The 15,967-nt window shown below is 33.7% G+C and overlaps 2 protein-coding genes across 12 annotated transcripts in view; one reads left to right on the top strand and one right to left on the bottom strand.

Moving 5' to 3' along the window:
• LOC138331940 (ataxin-2-like) overlaps positions 1-10,594 on the bottom strand; it is a 32,487-nt gene extending 21,893 nt beyond the window's left edge. For 9 of the 11 annotated variants that reach the window (XM_069279817.1, XM_069279823.1, XM_069279825.1 and 6 more), the window contains exons 1-5: positions 10,314-10,594; positions 7,559-7,592; positions 3,836-3,886; positions 3,330-3,386; positions 727-798 (exon numbers count right to left, since the gene is read on the bottom strand). In XM_069279817.1, coding sequence (XP_069135918.1) covers positions 727-798; positions 3,330-3,386; positions 3,836-3,886; positions 7,559-7,592; positions 10,314-10,366 — 267 coding nt within the window. In that variant the 5' untranslated portion in view covers positions 10,367-10,594. Of the gene's footprint in view, positions 1-726; positions 799-1,045; positions 1,209-3,329; positions 3,387-3,835; positions 3,887-7,558; positions 7,593-10,313 lie in introns of those variants that run through there. The other 2 variants (XM_069279826.1, XM_069279828.1) reach the window with 2 other exon arrangements.
• A 243-nt stretch (positions 10,595-10,837) lies between these two features.
• LOC138331938 (TBC1 domain family member 10A-like) overlaps positions 10,838-15,967 on the top strand; it is a 35,142-nt gene continuing 30,012 nt past the window's right edge. The window contains exons 1-3 of the mRNA XM_069279809.1: positions 10,838-11,608; positions 13,016-13,115; positions 13,478-13,585. Coding sequence (XP_069135910.1) covers positions 11,412-11,608; positions 13,016-13,115; positions 13,478-13,585 — 405 coding nt within the window. The 5' untranslated portion in view covers positions 10,838-11,411. The remainder of the gene's footprint in view (positions 11,609-13,015; positions 13,116-13,477; positions 13,586-15,967) is intronic.

Raw genomic sequence — 15,967 nt, 5'->3', positions numbered from 1 at the left:
ACTGATACAAATAGAAATAATTACATCATACAACTTTATGTAGTAAAGGAGTGCTGGGTGATGCTAGAGGTCAAACAACAATAGACATTTCAGTCAATATATATTAGTAACATAGACTTTTATGTCAGAGATTTTCCTTCTAATATCCAGGATCGATGATCTTACAGCATAACAAAAGATCAATATCAAAGCAGTTGGTGAGCTTTATCAACTATAATTCAAAAGTAGCAATGAAAATCAATTACTAAAACCAAGCACATTTGTTCTACATCATGAATATTTATACAAAATTAATGAAATATACCATTAAATAGACTATGAAATTATATGGGTTTTTTTTTCTTCTTTTATCACTGAATCCCATGACAGCTACGTAATATTACTTTCAACCACCGATACAATTACTCTCGTTGAAATACAAGAGAGAACCACAGAGCTACACAGCTACATGTGAAGGTACTAGAGAGAGAGATGCTCTGTTATGTGGAGCATGATAATTAGTTAGCTCCACATGTTGTTGGAGAACCAGGCGCACATTAACTGTACATTATGTATGTAAACATTACACATACCACTACCACATTAAATGATAAACACTTAATGAAATCATTATACACCGATGCATGGTATATTGCACAAATGTCTCAACTTACATCTCTACCAGTAACTGTCTTATATAATTTCTACAATAGAGTTCAGACTTCAACAAATAAATATTGTACTTACCTTAGGACTAAAAGTTTTCAGAATGCCTTCATAAATGCCTCCATTTTTCACTTGTAACCGTACAACACAACCCTGCGATAGAGATAAACTTTTTATAATCATTCCTGTACACATAGGCTGGTAAACATTACTGTCAACGGCTGGGCATACTTATAACTGTAGATATAACAGAAACCACTGATCCCCCAATAAAATCTGGGTGTAGACTCAAAACGTTTTTACCAGTAAGTAGCTGTAAAAATTTATAATACTGTCTCTAAGTTTATAATAGAACAGGTTTGAAAACTCGAATGATAGCATCCAAGTCAGCCAATATTACATATATCACAATTAGTCCTGGACATGAGCCAGATCCAAAATGGCCTGCCAATTAACTTCCTCCCATTTTGAAGTAACTAGGACTTTGGGTTGTATATATATGTTGTGATGGCGGTAGGAGATTTTGTCTGGATAGAGTGTCTATAAGGCTTGTGTAGATAAAAGTTAAACAGTGTGTTCTATATAGTCCCATGGACCAGACAGACCAGGGGGATTTCCCCACTTACAGTCAGTACACCCAGTCTGTATCATCCCATCCCCACAACTGTTTGTGAGCCTAACAGGATCAGGTTTTATGGCTGTAACATCAGTATCTAGACAATGGCTATCAATCAAACCAATCATTTCTTAGAAGACATCTGTCCTCATCATTACCTTCTCAGACCTTTGAAGCCTTACTAGATACATAAGTTCAATACCATCACTAAGCCCTTTGTGGTTTTTATAAGCATGTTTGTGCACAATGGATCAAAACAGATCCCTTTCATGCATTCTGCATCATAACTTTAATTTTTTTATGGATAATACAAGGATTATTTAAGAATTTGAAAATTAAACACTCATCTTTTTTCTTCTTTCCTTATTGATTAAACATATGCATGGTATTTCTGATGGTTGTTGTTTTGATCGACAAAAAAGATTGCTCCTAAAAACTGCACATGATATGGCAAAAACATCTATGAATGTGAGCATGTTTTTGTTTTCTGTAGAACGGGTGCAGAACATGTACTTAAGTCAACTCCACCTCCTATATAAGCAGCCAGGACTGGATGTAATTAGCAATACACAAGTAAGAGATGTCTATAAAACTACACAAATACAGCTACTGGATTTTCTTGTTCATTATCTGTACCTAGACATTCTCTATAACACATGTCTGCATCCGGAAGTAAGGTCATCACATGTTATCATAAATCAATAGAAACCAAGCTCTCAACCACAAGCAGAGTTGTTCAACTTCAAATCTTTATCTCAAGAGGGAAAAATCATCATAAAATTTCACACTTACTTCGTTCATTCATCAATTGTAGTGCCCATATACTAAAGACCTTAAAAGGTTCTTTTTCTTTTTCTTTAAAGTTCTTTAAATACCTCCTATTCCCATTCTTCATAAAACATTTCTATATACCAAGCTAATATAATTTATAAAAATATTTTCTCTTTATTCTTTTTTCTTTTTTAATTTCGTCTTAGCACATTATTTCATTTATTTATTATTATTATCTTCTTTTTTTTGTTTTACATGAAATTATTTCTGGTATGCAATATTGAGAAAATAAAAGTCAAATTTAACAATACAGTCCATCTTACTTTCTGATACCAATAACCACTTTAAATACAAAGAAATGACACTATTGTACCATATCTGGCTTACAAGCAACAGCCTGAGAGGAGGAAGGTTGAGGTGGGTACACCTGTTGTACAACAGATGTGTGAGCCCTTACTACACCATCTATATACTCCCATAAACTCCCAGATCAATGCTAGCTCTACACACAGCCATACTACATGTCTTCATCAACATAACACAATATGGATTTTTCCTATCACAATATTGTACTGCCGGCGCTGGTACTGCTTGGTAAAGCGCTATATTGGTTTTTGTTCAATGGATAGACAAAGACCAATTAAGATTAAAAGTCTGGGCGTTTTTGTAGGACTTTCTAAAGATGGAATGAGGAACAGTCAAAGACATGGTGAATATTTGAAAATTATTATCGAAGTCAGTCATTATTATATCAGATCATTATTATAACAGATATTCCTTCAGACTAAAAGATTTTTAAAAATCTAATTAGATGGGAAATTGATTTGAATGGATGAAGAGGAATTTTGCATAGTACTCAACACCATATACACACTGTTCACAGTCAACAAATGGTGGAAATTCTTCAGTTCTTTTACTAATTGTTTTTTTACACAAACATCATTCCTTTATTTGTAATATTGACAGCTCATTAAATCCAAAATTTTCTCAACTTCAGTAGATTTTAATATGTTTGTTTTGCTCCAGTCAAGTTTGCCTGGTTAGAAAATTACATCTATTTTTAGATGACAAAGGCTGCATATTATCTTCGGATCAATAAAGACTAGAATTTCTGCAGAGGTACCATTATATATAGTAGAGAGTAGAGACGATGTTTTATCTAGCTGAAGGTCGGATGTAGTGTGCTGCTGAAGTGTTGCGAGCCCTTTAGGTTAGAAATTGTCGTCTTCACTGAATCACATCAGAAAGACGAACAGGTGTTAACAGAAAACGGTGATAATCAGAGGAGAATACTTACAATTAATGATGTTGTAAGATGGGTAAATCTAGGGTTGGCAAAAACGCCTTCATTCGTCTGAAAAGAAAGGGAGATATATCAACAGAGTGATTACATGCGTCCTCCTTCTGTGTTTGATGTGATGCTGGCTTGTCACTGGCATGTAGAGCATGTCAGCTCAGCATCACAGCAAATCATACAAAAAACATCATTATAGTCCTTCATGTCAGACAAACACACAAAAGTACACATAATCATCCACAGATCATCATATTTAAACAATATGTTTTCTTTTTTCACAATTTACTGAAACAATTTGCTTATCTTTTCCACCATTTCCAATTACCGAAACATTTAAAAGTAAATTCTTTTCATGTTATTTGCAAAACAAAATTCTTAACGGTTGTTGAAAGATAACATTAATTTCTATGGCAGTGAAAGCCCAATATCTCAAGTTTTCTTAATCTGACATGAAGAACGTGAACACATCCAAGCGTATACAAATCACAAGTTACAAGAATCATTACCTCATCCACTTGTTTTCCTCTGGTCATTGTTCGTGACACAGGCTCCCTGACCTAAGATAACAAAATCAACTTTTTGGCTACTTTCATCCGTTTTCTGTGTATATAGCATGATATATATAATAGTCTTGTCACAACTCAATGCATTTAAAATGTATTCAAGCAGATCTCCCCAGTCTGGCCTGATACAGACTTGACAGTTTGCCAGCAATGGCTGTCAAGCCTGCATGCACAGATCTTGAGCAACTCTACCAGTAACCATAATAACACAATTGCTTAATACTGCAAATATCATTCTGATGTTTTATTAAATATTTCAAATTCTACCAACTGCATATATATCTACACTTTTACTGGCCGTTCACAAAAGTGCTAAAATCAATAATTAGATTAGATATTTTTATTCAATATAAATATTCTCGATGGGCAGTGTTAAGCTAATGTGTACTGGCATGTCTACCGATCATAAAACAGAAAATACACAGGAAAATGAATAATGTTCAGTAAAACTACTGCATGCTGATATGTGAATTGAAGAAGTTTGAAGCTAAGACAACATCTAAATCATGCATATCTGCAACAACAACACCCTAAAATAAGTTTGTTTATAACGATACAGGTGATTACTGTACTATAACCACTACTGCTTCCAAAAATAGTACAAAGCATGTGGTGTTGTCTTTGGGTAGTCAACATCGGGATAGCAACATTCATCTTTGTATACAGACTTGGGCAAAGTGCAAATTCTGCTGATGTCAGCTATCTCGACTTCTTCTACTACTAAGGTATACACAACATAAACAAAGAAAATATCAATACAATAAAGTAGACCTTTCGGGGGATTAGTAGGCCTCTACTATCTTAGATCAGTTACCTTTTATTTTAACAGCCTTATCTCTACAATGTATTCTGTTTGTTTTAGACACCTTTTACAATGATATAACCAGAAATTGTGCACATGACAAATGACATGATATCCTGTCAGTGTCTTAATTTTTTTTTATTTTGAATTTTAGTAAACACAAAATCAAATTTCATAATACATGAACTTTATTCCATGAAAAGTCATTATTATAAATGACAGAAATTAGAGTGTTACAGCCTGCCAACACTGGTTTTTATATGATTTGATGGATAGTGGGTTCTTGGCCCCTCTGTTGGATATCTTAAAGAGAAACGTCAAGTAAAACTTTAATTCCTATCTGCACAATTTCAATAAATTAAAAGAGTGATAAAAGTTTATTAGATTTGAATTGAAAGATTTAATCTCAGCCAGAATAAAGCTTATATCTTATAAATAATCTAGACTTGTGATAAGTTTAATTAAGGCAACATGAATTCAGAAAGAGTACCTGTTTTACATCTATTTTTAGACTAAGCAGGACTTCAGCCAGGAAGTTCAAGTTATCTTTTTTCATTATCATTATCATTTAAATCATTTGATCAACATGTAATTAAGAAACACATATATATAATACCATACTTGTAGCTTATAATTTACTCCAGCATTCATCTCGTAATGCTCATATTGCAGCAACACAAGAATAAACTATCAATAACATACACTCTGCATGGTTTTTTGTTGTTATTGGTTTTTTTAGAGTCAGTATATATCAATTGTTATTTCTATATTGAACTCATATTAGATTATGGTACTATTATAGTTTTACTTTTTCTCTTTTAATATTACAACATTATTTCTTCATAAACAGTAATATACTTATAACAACCTATAATATGTTTAGATAAATTACTTTTCTTTTCTAATTTTCACATATATCATAATTGTCATTTTTTAAGTCTGGCACATAATTGAATGATAATAGATAAGAAAAGAACATTCCTGTTTAAATTCCGGCTTTACTATGATATGATAACATACAGTGGCATTCCCAAAACATCAAGATTTGACTTGATAGCATGTCAGAAGGGACTTGTGGAATATCATGGCAACTTGACAATCATTGATTTTTGTTCATATACAATCAACTGTCCTTAGACTGCACATGGTGGCTGTGGCCCCATGTCTGACACACTATCACATGGGTCCACATCTCTGCACAGTACTCGCTGATCAATACACACACTCAACATTAACTTACACACTGCACTTCACAAACATCATTTGCCTGCTTTTATCATATGAGGTAAATTTCAGTTATGCAAATTTTCACCAAACAATGACTTTGCAAATACAGCAGAGTTTATTTAATGTATTTATTTACATAACCAATTATAATGACTACTACAATTTTTTTACAAAACCTGATCGCTAACATTTTCCCCACAGTGACTGACCAAGGTTGCTGGTCACTATATGTTATTGTTGGCATTGCAGTATACATATATATATATATATATGTACGTTTATGACCCATATCCATTTTGGCCCATCAACCTGCCACTGTGAGGTCATTACTCCTCTACTTAGGGTGACTGACCAGCTAAAAATGACCCTCAAGTAGAAACAAAGAGGGTTCTGACTCTTCAGTGAGATGGTTATCAGATCGGGAGATATGTCAACCCAATTTTTGTACTCGCTGCACTAACAAGAATGCACTTCATACCTTCACTTACAAGAGTCTGATTCATGTAGGAGTGCCCAATTTCTACAGGAATTTTTAACTATCTACAGACACAGATAATAAGTTTATTACCAGTACAGGATCATAAGATCATCTACACCGGACTCAAATATTAAACTTGGTAATTTTTTGGATAAAAGTAACTGTACATGACAGATCCGAATATAAGATATATCGATTTATAATTATAGAATAGATCTTGATCCGCCCAGTGTTTGTCCAGCCTGTTCTTTAATGAATTTAGTGATGTTGCTGAGTGATCACGATATCACAGTGAATTTAGTGTTGCTGTTGAGTGATGATGATGATATCACATTTTTGGTGAGGTAATGATCTTAATAATCTTTTATTATATCGCCCAGTTAAAGAAATCTCCTGACATTCTTGACTGAAGTTAATTGTATTTTATAGAACTTCATCTATGGGTGTGGTTGTAATTTCAATTTCTAATACATGTCAAAATTAAATTTAATGCATTATTTTCTCAAAAAGAATTACACTCAGACTTCTTATTTTCACTATATAAAAGAAAGGTAATTTATTCCATCCCTTTTTCAGTATATCACTATAATTTTTCAGTGTTAGCTTGCTGCATGTAAATGATATTAAATTTCAATTTTTTTCAAACTTTACATTTTGATTATGAAAAAATATTATTGTGTCATCTGTAAAATCCTGTTGATATTACTTCTTTGACTCTTATTATTTCTGTTATATATTCATAAAATATGTTGTAATATCAATACAAGTGAGATTATAAATATTCTCATTTAAATTAATGTTGAAGTGCAATATATAGACATGCAATAATTAAAAGTGTAGCCAGATAAAGGGATAACAAACAGCAAAATATGTAACTGTATGTGACCTTGACATATGAATCAATTTGCATTTAAATATGCACATTTTGCGAGTCATATCTGTATGTTTGAAAAACAAATTAGATTTCTCTAAAGTGTGCGATAACAAAATTCCAAAAGAGAATGATTATAGACAAGTCATAATCAACATGATTTGTTATAGTCAATATGTCACTCATAGAATAGTGTATGCATGGTCACATAAAGATTTAAACTAAGTCTAATTAACCTGTTTTAAAATGTGCAATAAATGCATGCTTTAAGCAAGGAAAAACACTTACAATGTTCTTATCAAATCCTCTTTGTCTTCCACCCCTGCAAAATGCAAAAATACAGTTTAAAATCATTCTTTGGTTTAATCTCATTATTTTATTAGTATCCTAACAACATCACTGTTAATTGATGGATTGTCTCCCTCTATGCCATATATATTGCCTTTGGTGAATGCATTTGATTTTGAGTCTTTCGAAGATAGCAGAATGTGTGTGCTTTGTCTCCTTTTGAAGAGGAAATTCTTGCCAATTTTATAATGCACATTGATCTGACAAAAAATGTGGAACAGCACATTTTGGTCATGTTATTGTAACAACAGACAAACCCATCAGCCCATTCTTCCAGGAGTTGTAGAACCTGTTTCCGGTTTTAACACAACGGTAAACTGACCCATCTTTCCAAACAAAAGTTGAACCCTGGCATTAATGGCAAGAAGACTGTCCTATAGTTAGTATGATGATGTTCAAGCCCAAATCACTGCAGAAAGAATCAAGAGGTTTGGACATGACTTATTTCGTTTACACTTAACATAAAATTAACAGGAAGGACAATGTACATTTATATTATCATTAACTTGGAAGATGGAGGAAATCTGAATTGAAAATCCCAGTCCTATATATGGGGAGTTGACTTCAGTACAGGAGTTACAAACTTTTTGACTCAATGTATTAATTCTGGCCAAAGATACATATGTAAATAATAGGACTATTGTGTCACAGGTAGCTATGACATAATCAATATATGACATTGCAAGAGTGTCTCATGATCAGTGGATGGAAATGTCACATGCGATAAATAGAATCTGACACTAATGTGGCTAGTTTACATAATATGAAATTTATTATACTCATGATATGCCAAAGCTAATTTGAATTTTAACTAACTAAACCCTCAGTCAGTTGAGAGTCAGACCAGTAAATCTGAGGTCAGGGTTTAATCCGTGGTGATGGCACACTCGTCAGAAATCAATCCATGCCTTGTCACATTTCGCGTCATAGACCACTCTTATTGCAAGCTAGAGATGGAGAAGCTTCATTGGAGAGATAGAACCTTGATTGGAGTGTCTTTAGGGGCGGCACATTCAAAAGGTGGAGGGGGAGGGCTATTGTAGTAGGTTTTAATATTGTATATACTTGTAGCAGGTTTCAATTTTTATATATTGATATGGTTGCCTTCTAGCTTCCCTTTAGCTCAGTCGATAGAGCGGTGGACCAGTAAATTCGGGGTCGCAGGTTCGAGTCCGACTGGCGGCACATGTACACTCCAAGTGGAAGTATTGGGGCTTTCTTGGAGAGAGAACACAAGTTGGTTTGTATTGGGTGGCAAACACCTTTGAAAGAGGGGAATAGTGCAGTCATCGTGAAAGTTGTCGGTCCGATGGACATGTCCAGCAAAATTTGATTCGGACCGACCGTCCGGCAGTCATTGAGTACCAGAAGTCGGTGGAAATGGCGTCTGTGAAGTATTATGTATGGCGTCTGTGAAGTATTATGTAGGTGCCAAACCTGGCAAAAATGTAAGCTGCATAAGATAATCATGAAAACATCTGTCTGGATACTAATAGCAGATAGTTCTGTTCTTCAAAAATTCACATTGATGTTCGGTCCGGCAAAATTTTGTTCAGTCCGGCTTACTCACAGTCCTTGCCGGTCCGAATGTCAGGCCATTTTTTTTCAACTTTCGCGATGTGATGTCTGGTAGTGTAGCAGGTTTTAGTGATAAGGTTGCCTTCTAGCTTCACGTAAGCAGAAATTTCCCTTAAGCTCAGTCGGTAGAATGGCGAATCAGTATGTCTGGAGTCGCGGGTTCGAACCCAGCTGGCAGCATACTACTCTCATCTGGTTACATACTGTACAAAGAGTACATGCAGTCACTTTCTAGCTTTATTCTAGGTGGATTTCCTCTTTAGCTCAGCTAGTAAACTAATGACTATTATGGAGTTGCAGGTTCAGTCCTAGCTGGTGTCACACTACTCTCGCCATGTTACACATTCAAACAATGCTCAGCTTCAGCATGGTAAGAGGACATGATAATCCCGAAATTCCTCCTTTTGACTTCAATTATATTTGGATACGGATATATCTCTTGTCAAACACGATTTTTTTCGTAATATCAAACCAAAAGTCAACTAAGATTTAACACATAAAGTTAATGTGAAGTTCGAGATAAAATTCAAGCAATAATTTATTACCAAGACTATAAATATTTACTGTTGATCATGATCATAAGCAAGCATTAATAGCGTAAGACAGTAATTGATGCATGCATCCTCCCAAACTTATGTGACTAACACCAAACTTTATAACTGACTTTAAAATAAATTTGCTTAATGTCATCAGACTTTCATACAGAATTCAGGATCCCTTAAAAGTAAAACTGATGCAGCAAAAAATGACATAAGCTAAATCAGGTTCATGGAGTCCGAACATTTTTTTTTTTTACTCCAACTGACTTGCCAATTGAATATCAATAATTCAATGCGTAATAAAGTTTAAACTTGTGGGACAAACTTTATACCTTAAATGTTAAATTAAGATCATGCTTGATAGATACCAGCTTCATAAGCCTCCTAGATTTTGGAACCCCATCATGGTGCATCATCTTATTGACCCCGATCTAAAAATTCACCTGGAATGAACTCCCGAGAAGTGAGTCTAAACATGTTCGATCAACCTCGTGAGCATTTTCGACAATGGCAAAAGTTTGCATTCGCTTTAAATAATACGCAGATATCATTTCATGTAACAATTGTTATCTACAAACCTTGCTGCACCAGGGGTTTGCCCTCGCTTATTTTTCTTCTGTGTACTCATCATGTAGCCCTTGGAGGACAGGCTGTCAAGAATGTTTGAGAGTGAATAAAGTTGATCAGGTGCGGGTCATACTGACACCGTAACGGTAAACGTTTTGTTTCCTATCTGATGATTGTCCTGAACAACAAAATTATTGTTATATTCACTCGAATGATGGTTAAAACGTCGATTTTACAATATTCACGATCCTACTTCAGAATGTAGAAGGCGCTATGATATCCTGCCAGAGGAGACGGGGACTATTTTTTCACACAGGAAATGGGTTTCTTTTCATTCATTAAAGATTATTATTTTGCCAAATATTAACCCAATAGTGATATTCTAAATTTCTTATTATATTAGCATTTAATAAGTAAATGTAAAACATGTTATAATGTAATATTCATGTACTACTTTCTGTAGCGTGACGTTAATTTGTCATGCGATGTAATTTGGTTCGTGGTCATCACAGGAACCTGCCGCAACACAGCAAACGTGTTATAAGAAAATTCGAAACAAGAAAAATAAATGTGTATATCCCGTTAGGTTTTCGATCATTTAATGATTTTTTTGAACAAATTTAGATGCAAGCTGATGATTAATTATGTAATTTTGACGTAAAATCCGATGGTTTCATATTACTGAGCATGCGCCAGCAAAAAATGGTAAACTTCCGGAATCTAGACTCCCTTCTTCCGGAAAAGAAGTAGAACCTCCCAGGAAATCTGTCAGAAATGGATAATGTGAAACGATATGTAAAACATCATACGATTGATATATATGTTTACTCTGACGATTGTTTGCGAAGGTGGTTGACCATGTAATTATATTTTACGACATATCTTTTTCTCAACATTCCCCTGGATATCAACAAACTTTAGTCCATTGAACTGAGAAAATGACAAATTGTGGTAAAGATAACAGTGATGTTATTTTTCGGTTATGTTGAAAGTGAAAATCACTTGTGATGATGAAAATGGTTTTTAAGTATAGAACTGCCGTTTATGTCTTCAACTTTTAATGTCAATGGTGTACATTTTTTACTTGAATAAGTTTTTAAATCGGAGTTATGGCAAATGCTGACCCGGACCGTGATTTCTCTGAGGATGAAGATGAAGAGGTTGCCATGAATCACCAGGCTACAGCTCCTGTGGAAGAAAATCATGTCCAGCCCAGTCCTGGCTCCAGTAAACAAAATGGAAATGCCATGTCACATGTCGATCGATATGGTTTCATCGGTGGTTCTCAATACACGGACCCTGATGAGTATGTTTATTGTAGAATTCGAAATTTATTTAACAATAGGCGGGAATAAGGCCTAATGCTGCGACTTTGATATACATTGGAGTTATCCTGAACATTATCATTTAGTGAAATAAGCAGTTAATAAATAGAATAATTAGTTAACAACAATAGCATTGAATTTGTATCGACACAATCATCATATTTCAATTCCAATTCAGTGGGTTGCAATGATATTTTTACCTTAAAGATTCACAGTTATTAGAAAATTCTAAAGAAACCCATTGGTAAAACAATGTGTGATTCTTAATAATTTGCAATTAACATTGTCTACTTTTGAAAAACAGAATAATTGTTCTGTAAACAAAAAGTAAGGGGAAATAAACATATACCTAACAAATCACTTAGGTTTTCCATTTAAAACTTTCTGTGTAAAGTGTATTAGTAAATGAAAACCTAAATCTACAATAACTTGTAACACTAATGCTTACAACACTAATAGATATTCATAATTGGGATTTGAGCTTTGCAGAGGATACATTTTCATACTTTATGTGATCTATTGAATATAGACATTGCATAAATATATTGCAAAACTCATGGTTTGAAATTGCTCTAAATGCAATGCAAAATTTAGCTTTATACATTAGATTTGCTATAGACATGCCAATTACCTTGAACACAAATTTTAACTCTAATTTACCAATATCCATAGATTATATACAGTGATTTTTCTCCATATATAATTGGGGTCGGTAAATGACCCCATTCCCAATGACAACCCCCTTATTTTTTCCCAATTACAAAGAAAAACTCCTAAGTCAAATTGCTGAAAAACAAATAAAACTCGGAAATCTCTCCCCTCGTTGTTTAATCTAAAAACAAACTACTCTGAAACTGTTGTGATGGTCGTCACCTTTTGATAAATTGACACAGTTTACTGTTTTACTAAATCTAATCACCATTAATACTATGTTCAGTAATGGGTTACTTTTTCCCAAAAACTGCTCTTTTTGCGATTAAAAATTCCCAATTTGTTACCAAAAAATTTTTCCCAAAACACCATGAAAAATCACTGATATATATAGTATACTAAGACAGGACTGGATTAATGACCAGGTAGCTCATGAAGAACCTATAGATCTGTTTGGAAGGATAAAAAAGTTGAATAAATAAGTAAATTATCATGTTTCTCAGTCTGCGACTTTAAGCACTAGTCTGTTGCCCATGACTTTATGACTTGTAATTTTACAGCCATACTAGTTCCAAATGTAATGAACTAGTCCGATTGGACTAGTGTTTCCTAAACCACTTGAAATTGGTAAATACTATATTTACAAGAGCGTTGGTCAATTGGAATTTTCAACATATTTTGAGTGGATTCTTTATGTGATTATTTCTGTTCTATATAATGAACATTAATAATTTTAGTGAAAGGAGGCTGCCACCAGAAATCTTAAGAAAACGAGAACTGAAATGGTTAGATATGTTTGACGATTGGGAAAAATGGATGAGTAAGCGGTTTAAAAAGGTATGTACTTATAAATTCTACATTCAATTATACAATTATTTCTGACGTCACATTTCCTTAGAAAGTGGACTTTTGAAAATAGAACTTTTGGTGTAGAATATATGGTCTTAAGAGAATGAAAAAAATTGAGGTTTTGTGAAAATATTTGTGATAACTGTGATAAAACTTTAAATTTACACTGATTATGAAACTAGAATTGCAGTACATGTACTTATTATATTCTTATTAGCTCTAAGTTAAAATATTCTTTTTAGCTCTAAGTTGAAATATTCTAGTTACATCCGGTATAATAGAATGGAGCCTTGCTAGTCTAAATTAAAGCTACCGGTAGTCTTCACTAATCCATTATTTTTGTTTTGCAGATAAAAGAGAGATGTCGAAAAGGTATCCCGCCATCTCTACGATCCCGAGCCTGGCAGTACCTGTGTGGTAGTAGGTTTCTTATGGAGAACAATAAAGGCAGGTTTGAGGTAAGAAAACACCTTCTGTTTATCCTAAAATGGCACAAAGAGGGCGGGGATAATCTCAGGAACTATAGAAATTAGTGTACAATTATTTTTAAGGCAAGTCCAGAACACTAATTTTCAAATTTTGATGGATCCCAGTACAAAGAGGTAAAGAGGGTGCTCAAAATTTTGGTGAGTCCCTCAGAGTCCAGGGCTTGTCTGGGTGAGTTTATTTTAAAAACAGTTGAACTACCATTTAAATTTCACCAAAATATTGTATAGTCGGTTATTTTAGTGTGTCAAAATATTTACAATTTAGGCCTAAAACTAGAAAATTGAATTTTAGCAAATCTAAATTCCATAATTTGGCTTTAATTATATAATATAATTCAACCAATTCTTTGTATTTCATTAATAAAAATTTCGTGACCATAGCATGCAAAAATTGCAAAAACAACGGGCTATACATTGTATACAGTAATAAATAGTGAGGTGTCTAGCTCATTTAACTTGCTTGTTATGTTGTGGGCCAGGACAATAGTCCTGATGCTGACTGTGGGGTTTGATGTTTTTCTATCATTTTACATTATAACCTCTTCAATAGTTAAACCAAATCCCAGATACATGTACCTTCTGATTTTGGGCTTGTTGGATGAAGGCCTTAAGGGTGTACAATATTTGATCAAATAATGATCTTGAAATTAAAGGTTCAAGTAGTTAAATCTTGTATTACAAGGTACAGTAAGTGTAGAGATATGATTTATATATGTATCATAATATTTGAGTCGTAATACAATAAATTATCACAATATAGAAGGTATCACAAATTATCAACCCAGACATGTTTCTGAGGCAGCTGACCACACATACCATAACACTGACAGGTCATGTCCATTGGTATAACATTGGCCAAAGATGATAATGTCACTAGCTTATGTCTCCCCATACATTTCAAGAGTACACATACATCAGAATATTAGTTTGAAAGCTTGTGCCCAATTCCGTAGTATATATTATATATATACAAATAAAAGTATGTTTAAATAGAAACAATTCTAGGATGAATAAGAGATGTCTATATTGCAAGCCATATTCAATGTTCTAGGGGTTGCTACCACTCGTAAAATATCCACCCCTGGATAATGTCATATATATAGTATAACTGAAGGCAGTTCAGGAGAGAAAAAAACAACTGACCAATCACAGGCCTGCAGAGACTTCCTTGAAGATTATATTGCAGAGAATGACATCCAAGTTCAAAGTCCCAGAGTGTACCGTTGTTCAATTCTTTTGATGTACATATCAAAATGACTTAACTCTACCTGGTAATCTGTTGCCGCACACAGATTTGTTATGACATATATAATCCAGGGGTGGATATTACAACAGTGAAAGTAACCCCCGGAATATCGAGGATGATTGCAAACATAGAATTTCAGCTGCTGCTGTAATATTACTTTCACAGAAATAGTTACACTATTTCAGACTGCAATTGAAATAGTATTTTAATATTATTTGCATTCTGTTGAGTGTCGGCAGCAATTCAAACACACTGATGATCATAATTTCAGAACAAAATTGGTTCTGTTATCGCACCACCTTAATAGTGATAAGACTGAATTATCAATGTTTATTATTTATCGAATGAACCGACATTTAACAGCAAATGTTACTCTGCTACTATATGTAACCTCTGTGACCTCTATGAGCACTTCATTTTAGTCCAAATAATAGCAAGTATCTGACTATCCAAACTATCAATAGTTTAATTGGCATACTATCGGCAAATGTCACCGACTTGTTGAATTTCTTAATGCTTGATCGTGATCATATTGGTAGACATACCATCATAATATTACAGTGTAATGAAGTGTTACACTCTTAGATCCAATACATTGATTCATTATTGAACAGTAACATCACTTTTAAATAGACAGAAATCATAACAAATTACCTCAACTGAAAATGCTAAGTTCTTTTATTGGGTCTAAATACAAAAGGCAAAATGAACATCTCATTAGAAGATGCAGAATAAAACACCAAAAAACAAGAAATAGCAATCTGAAAGCTTCTTTTATTACAGGAAGTTGCTTTTTCAGACAATATCATGTATCGGGAAAGGTAAATACGCTATTGTAAGAGCAATTTTAGTAGTTAAATATAGATGGAACTGTTGTCTCTTTAAATGATATCTCATTGAAAAAGGCAAAATGAAAAAGGCAAAACCTATTGCATGACATCTTAATTAACACATTGCTAGGAAATCACATATTATAATATTTTTAGCATTCTAGATTTAAAAATTGTCTGTTGGAATGACCTGGACTGTTTTTCAAGGTCATAGTTGGCATCAACAAGGTCTTTGAATAACTTTTTGATAGTAATATAGGCCCTTTGAGCGACTTT

This window comes from Argopecten irradians, chromosome 9, assembly GCF_041381155.1.
Source record: "Argopecten irradians isolate NY chromosome 9, Ai_NY, whole genome shotgun sequence".
NCBI lineage: Eukaryota > Metazoa > Mollusca > Bivalvia > Pectinida > Pectinidae > Argopecten > Argopecten irradians.
This window is presented reverse-complemented; position numbering and strand designations above follow the sequence as displayed.